The sequence below is a fragment of the Hypomesus transpacificus genome, chromosome 9, assembly GCF_021917145.1.
Source record: "Hypomesus transpacificus isolate Combined female chromosome 9, fHypTra1, whole genome shotgun sequence".
NCBI classification, from domain to species: domain Eukaryota; kingdom Metazoa; phylum Chordata; class Actinopteri; order Osmeriformes; family Osmeridae; genus Hypomesus; species Hypomesus transpacificus.
This window is the reverse complement of record NC_061068.1, coordinates 12038691-12045584: the sequence shown is the minus strand read 5'-3', so window position 1 is coordinate 12045584 and position 6894 is coordinate 12038691. Positions and strand designations below refer to the sequence as shown.

The 6894-nt window shown below is 48.2% G+C and overlaps 1 protein-coding gene across 1 annotated transcript in view; it reads right to left on the bottom strand.

Moving 5' to 3' along the window:
* Positions 1 to 721: 721 nt before the first annotated feature.
* The window catches only part of pax7a (paired box 7a), a 31634-nt gene continuing 25461 nt past the window's right edge, over positions 722 to 6894 (bottom strand). Inside the window, exons 6-8 of the mRNA XM_047026662.1 lie at positions 2386 to 2554; positions 1445 to 1644; positions 722 to 766 (exon numbers count right to left, since the gene is read on the bottom strand). Coding sequence (XP_046882618.1) covers positions 722 to 766; positions 1445 to 1644; positions 2386 to 2554 — 414 coding nt within the window. The remainder of the gene's footprint in view (positions 767 to 1444; positions 1645 to 2385; positions 2555 to 6894) is intronic.

Sequence of the window (6894 nt, the reverse complement as noted above, 5' to 3'; positions counted from 1 at the left end):
AGCTGGTGTTTTCTGCAGGTTTGCAAGGAGAGCATTAGTACTTAAAGCCCCTGTGCCACGATTAACAATCAAACACGCTGTGAGCCTCCATGTTACCCTGAGTCTCTCCAGCAGCAGAGAAAATCTCCTTTTTGTCACAAAATCCTTAATGCTTTTTTCCGCGAAGAAAGAGGTTAATACCAAGAATGTTTCCAATCTGCTTTCAGAAATATTTGAAGAAGGAGAAGAAGAAGGGGAGAGAGAAGAAAAAAAAAAGAAGCTTCCAATGAAATACGTGTGAACGAGAGGGTAATTGCGGACAAATGCAGCATTGAAATTCATTTTCAACTCTTTACACACCATTTCAATCTTATTTTCTGCTTGTTAACCACATCTTGTTGGTGAGGGTGGCCAGGACTGGCCAGTATGGATGGATAATTGTGTATAATGCTCTTCTCACACAAGATTTGCATCAATACAAATCATTTTTCCTATTCTTTGCTACTTAAGGCTCAACCCTTAGTAGCAGAGGGTCTTATTTTAAAGACTCGTTAATGGGGGGTGCCCAAAGAGGATAACAAGTTGAATCCCCAGCTTTAACAGAAAACACACACACAGTGGGGCATAGAAATTGGCTCAGGCTTTTTTTTTTTTTTATACAACGGAAGAAAATCACCCGGATGATGACAAATCAAAACGTCTCCATTGATTCCTTGCTCAATTAGGACAGCAGGGCAGTTCATTACCTGGAGTGATACTCAGTGCTATGTTCATGGTGGGAGGAGGGCTGAAGAGGAGGGGAGGGGGGGGTCAACTTAATGAGGGGATGCCCAGGGCAGCAGGGAAGATCAACAGTCTTCTGCACCCACTGAGCCACAAGCCCGAGACTAACACTGAGCAATATTACTCACACAGAGTAATAGGGGTCTTCCAATTCCAAACAATTACCCGAAGCAGATTAAGGGGCTACATTTATAAGCTTGAGCTAATTATTTCCTTCACATGTGTTCTCAGTGTTCTGAGCGGGATTTCCGTGTCCCAGGAAAGTGAAGACTGCTGTTTGGAACAGATGTGCCCCTATCAAGATGGATTTTAATTTGTTGATGTTAAGCCAATTGTTTGACAATTGTTCCAATTTATAAGGGCCAATCGAAACCCAGAGCTTTAGGAGGCATCAGAAAAGACTACGTTAAGACATATTAATGGGCCCTAGTTGGTTTCTCTAACAAAGTGAAATGGTATCTTAGTGAATTGCAATTTCAAACTGCGCTGTTTCGATAGATATTGCTAAATTAATAAATGATGACAGTTTATATTACTTTAGGTGAAGACTTCTGAGAACATATTGAGGATGGCCAAGGACTAAAGATTGTCTTAGGTTTTCCTCCACAAGCTTAATCCATGTCGGAGAAACCAAGCCATTGTTGGATGAACGAACATTAAAAAACTCTAGAATTAGACTTACCTGTGGGGAGAGACCGTTGCTGACCGGGTTCATGTGGTTGCTGGATGCTGATTGGCTCATGAAGGTGTCTGAGTAGCTGGCAAAGCCGTGGCGATTGGATGAGAGGCCGTAGGCAGAGCTAGTGTCTGTTAGCCCACCCTGGTGCATGGAGGATGGAGGGAGGGGTTGGGGGCGGTGCAGCGTACTGCTGCCATCTGACAACAACAACAACAACAACAACAGCATCAATACCAACAGCCACAACAGCATCAATACTCCCAGCAACAACAGCATCAATACTCCCAGCAACAACAGCATCAATACTCCCAGCAACAACAGCATCAATACCAACAGCCACAACAACAACAGCATGAGTGAGACAAAAGGCAACACCAGAAATAGCTGCCTATCCAAACTCCACGTTGACTTTGTTTTAGAATATTTTCTGGTCTACCTTTTAGGCGTTCTGTTCATGGCCTGTGAAATCATGGCCATTTCAGGTTCACGTTCTATGGAATGTGGACTTCTACAGACTGTGGCGTTCTGATTCTGAATATACAGTCTGTAAATGCCAGCAAACTGGATCAACGTCACCATCACTTTACAACAAAGGACTAACTGTAGGCTTAACTGCATCCTGTATGGATCCTATATGTGTCACATGGTGTGTATGTGAAATAAAATACTGTTAACATGCACATTAAGCAGACACAGACATACCACAAATACTTCAAACCCAAGAACAAGCCAGATTTGATTAAGTTTAGTTTGACCCTAAGGCAAACGTCTGTGTGGTACGGTCCACATAAAGACCTGGGGACAGACAGCTGCGACGCAGCATGGGGACAATCACTTTACAGATAGAGCTAGACTCCATAGAACAAACTTGCCCATTCAAACAGGCCCCGTTTTAGGGTCTAGCAGTGGCTAATTCTGTACTTCTTCTAGAGGAGAGGGCCTCTCGCCCCGTAAGAGAGTGTCACCTGGGTAGCTGGCCTCCTGGAGCTGGTACGAAGACAAGGTGGGCATCCCAGTGGGCGGGAAGCCACCAGGCAGCAGGTGGTTGAAGGCTGCCAGCTGGTTGGCTCCGGCCTGCTTGCGCCACCTGGCTCTTCTGTTGCTGAACCACACCTGAGGAGAGGGGAGACGGTCAGAGGAGGAGAGGAGGACAGCCTGCGTGAGAGAGCCAGCCGGGATCCAAGGGCGAGGGAGCAGGAGCTGGGCTGTTAAAACCTGGGTGGTTTGTGCGCGTGTGTCTGTGTGTGTTTCTGTGTTTGAATGTACGTCGATGTATGTGTGTGTGTGTGTGTGCGTGCATGAATGCATGCATCGGCTCACGTGTGTGCGTGTGTGTGTATGTTCCTACACGGTGGGGAAATAGGGCCTATGGGAGCTGCCATGCAGGCCCAGATCTGTGTCCCTGTTGTTCTTCCTAAGTGGCTGAGGCTGTGCTCTGAGTCAACAGGCCGTCCTAAGCCCCCTTCAGAGGGGAGAAATCATTACAGGGTCAGAGGTAGCTCCCTGGCCCCCAGCACCACACATCTTGAGCATGTTTGTGAACCATTTAGACACTTTAAAGGAGGCCGGGAGGAATGCCACCATGGAGGATAAGCACCGGCTAGAACAGATACACACACACACACACACACTGAGAGACACACACAGAGTCATTGTGTACGAGATATGATCGGATTTAGTCGTCATTCAAAAAAACACATGCAGTCTGTGTAATATAAATAAACAAGACTGAGGATGCTAGTTTTAATCTAATGTCATAAGATTCTATTTTATGATAATAGAAATACAAATAAATGATTCTGATTCCCACAAAGTGAACAATGCAAAGCGCTCCTTCATTCATCTTATCTGAGTTATTCTTCTGCACAGCCAAGTGGTTCTGTTGACACAAAACGCTTCTAACGTCCACAACTTCAAACCACATATGCACAATGTCAACTCCTTGAATGAACGCGACTAAACAGCCTCACTTTCAAACCGACGTGATTTACACATTTCAAAAAAGGGAGTTTCTGCCTCAACAAAACGCTAATATAATCGGCCCCCGTTTGAAAAGAGAGCCCATACAGCCAGCAACCTGTTTCACTTCACCAAGACAAGGCCTGGGACCAGTATGTGCCAAAGGTTGAAGAACACTGATCTATGCCTTGCACAGGCAATTCATCAGAGTTTAATACACTGTCAGCACAGTTCATCTACCGTTGTGTTGGAAATGGGCCGGCCTATTGTGAGAGCAGATGAAAGCGGGGGACAAAAGCGCCTCCATACGCCACAGAGAACACTGGACACAAAGCGGGGGGCGTCCCTTTTTAAACAGCTCTTAAAGAGCAAACACTCTTTTTGTCGGGGGGCTAAAAGACACGGACACTCTCGCCGCTGCTGGCTCCGCTCGTTCAACCCGGAGGCCCACAAACGCACTCACAAGAACTCACGCGCGGAGAGATCTCAATCACACGCGGCGCACCCCAGTTTAATACCTTACAGGTTACCAAAGGCACATCCAGTCCACAAAGCCACCAGCTTGTTTTTCCCCCCCTGCTCACAGTCTTGTTTAACCTGTGAACTCCGATGTGGGTGATATGGAGTGGCTCCAGCGCCCTGAAGCGCTGGGCTCCTAACACCGCTGAGACTGGAACATCTTTACTGCAGCATTTACAGTCCAGCAGGGAGCCTACCCCGCATGGCTATCACTTCCTCCTTCTCGGGTTCTCGTTGTCGTTTGTTTGTTCTGGAGTTCCAGCGTTGCAGTCAGCTGCTCCAGCAGAGCCAGGGAGGAAAGGGGAGGGGGAGCTGCTAGCCATGGTAGCCCCAGTGACAAGCCTGCTATTGGGATGTAGTGGAGCGTAGTCCTGGGTCTGGACCCAGAGCTAAGCTCCTGCTGGGAGCAGACAAACAGCTGCCTTGGGGAGGGGCCACACCCCTTCCTTCCACACACACCCCCGTCACTCCCCCCCGCGGTGCCACTTCACCTTTACCCTCTGAACCACAACACCCCCCACCCTCTTTTATCCCCTTTTCTACTTCCTGCTCTCTTTGTGGCTGAGGAGGTGTTCCATCATGGCAGCCTACCAAGAACCACAACACTGAGCTCTCGCTTTCCCTCCCTCCCTCCTCTCCCATCTCCCTGATTCCTCTCCCTCCTCTCTCTTCTTCCAAACGCAGCATTATTCCCTCTCTTTCTGACCGCCCTTTGTGATGTGTTCTCCTGTCTCCTCTCTCCACCTGCCTTCCTCCAGGCTGTGATGATGGGCACCCAGAGAGGGGCTCCCTGTCTGGGAGTCCTCCTGCCACCAGGCACCCGCCACAGGCAGCCCTCCACCTTAACGATAGGGGAGTCAGGGAAGCAGCACTTGTCTCTCTCACTGAAATCATTCGGGGTCAATTGAACGAGCCCATTGCGGTGCCTGAGAAGTCATGCAAACTCAAATGCCAGAGGTTTCCGAGCCTGTAGCATTCCAAAGCTGGCAGATATAAGGTTAAGTGTGCCCTGGTCAATGCTATGTTGTGGAGGAGGAGTGTTTGACTGCTTAACTGGGCTTGAAATGTGTTACTCCAGCGACCATTGATCTAAGTGGAGGCCGAGATAAACACACAAGCACACATACACACACTCACACCCACTCACCTACGTACACACACTGACTTACATACACACTCCCACTCACTCAACATCACACCCACGAACTGCGTACACACACAAGCACGTCGCAAACACACACACAAACTAATTTACCCTCACAGCAACACCGCCTGCAGCTGCAGGAGGATTTGAGGCTGCACTCTGGAACCTGATGACAAAGTCACCTTGGACCAGAAATTCTCCTCTCCCCTGCTGAATCCAGTTTAGGCCCGGAGCAGCACAGAGAGACTGGGCCCCTCCGTGTCTTTATCCAGCTAGAGGACAGCTCTGGCCAGGCAGCAACGCGGCTCTCGTCTGCTGAGGCGAGCTGGAGGAGCTGAGCCTCTCCTGCACTTGGAAGAGCCTGTAGTCACTGAGCCATACTGATGGAGCTTGGGAGATGAAGTGTCTTGGGGGGGGGGGGGGTGTAGGGGGGGTAGGAGTGTGTGTGTGTGTGTGTGTGCGTGTGTGTGTGTGTGTGTGTGTGTGTGTGGAGAGGGGGGGTGGCGCCAGGGCAACACTAACCCATCTCAGAGGAATAGAGCTTAGCTTAGCAGGGCCTCTGAGACAAAAGAGTGAGCTTTGAGCTGCTGAGCTGAACACAGACATGGCATGATGAAGGACTGAAGGGAGGGGTGCAGGATAGGAGGAGTGGAGGAATGGAGTGGAAGAGACAGGGAGAGGAGTCAGTGGAAGAGAGAAGAGGAACGGAAAGGAGAAGGGAGGGGAGTGGAGTGGAGGAGAGGAGGCTGGAATGGAGGAAGAACCAGAAGAGAGAAGGGGAGGAGGAGGAGAGGAGTGAGAGGAGCTGAAGCATCACAGAGCCCAGTAAACATGAGAGGGTTTCATCAATCCAACACAATTATTATACTTCTTACAGTCATTTTACAGTAAGATCACTTAGTAGACTGACGGAAGTCAAATGCAATGACCCAAAGCCTGTTTACAAGCTGCCTTGATAAACCATTGCTTATCTCCGGTGAGAGAGGCTGCAGTCTTGTTTCATATAGGGACCATATCGGTATCGGCCATATCGGCAATATTTTTGGTGTTATTGTTAACGGTCCAATAATAATATTTGGTAGATAAATTTAAGCCGATAAATTATGGAATATTTTGGCATATTTACCCACTTATTTTTGGGTAAAACTTTGGTAAAAATCTACATGTTTTATGCAGTTAAGGTTTTAATAAAAGCAGTTGTCCACTGTATTTGTTTGCCTTTTGATTTTGTTATCGGACTCAGGCTTTCAATTTGTCGCGTGTGACGATTATCAGCTTCCAAATATAAAGAGTTATCGGTTGTCTGTTTTGGCCAAAAATTCCATATCGGTGCATCCCTAGTTTCATATCTAGCTCCCCATGACTCTGGGTCTTACTCAGAGTAAACACAAAACAATGGTATCTCTGCCCGCAGATCAGAGGCTGCGATTGTCTTATCACCCATCAACAATTACCCTACCACAACACCGCCATGCATGGCATTGAGAGTAATTGTATCGTGGAGTGATAAAGATTCAGAAGCCAACAGTCCACATTTTATCTAGGCGCCCTAAAACAACCAGAACATGAATTTTAACAAAAAAATTGAAAAAAACATATTTCCATCCACACAGTGGAGTATTGCACACATCAAGGTACAACATTCCTACTTCTACCAGACCATACCTCTGCCCCCCCCCCCCCTCTCTGTTTCTAATTTCTCACTTGCCTGCCTGCCTGCCTGCCTGCCTGCCTGCCTGCCTGCCTGCCTGCCTGCCTGCCTGCCTGCCTGCCTGTCTGTCTGTCTGTCTGTCTGTCTGTCCGTCTGTCTGCCTGTCTGCTTGCCTTTCTG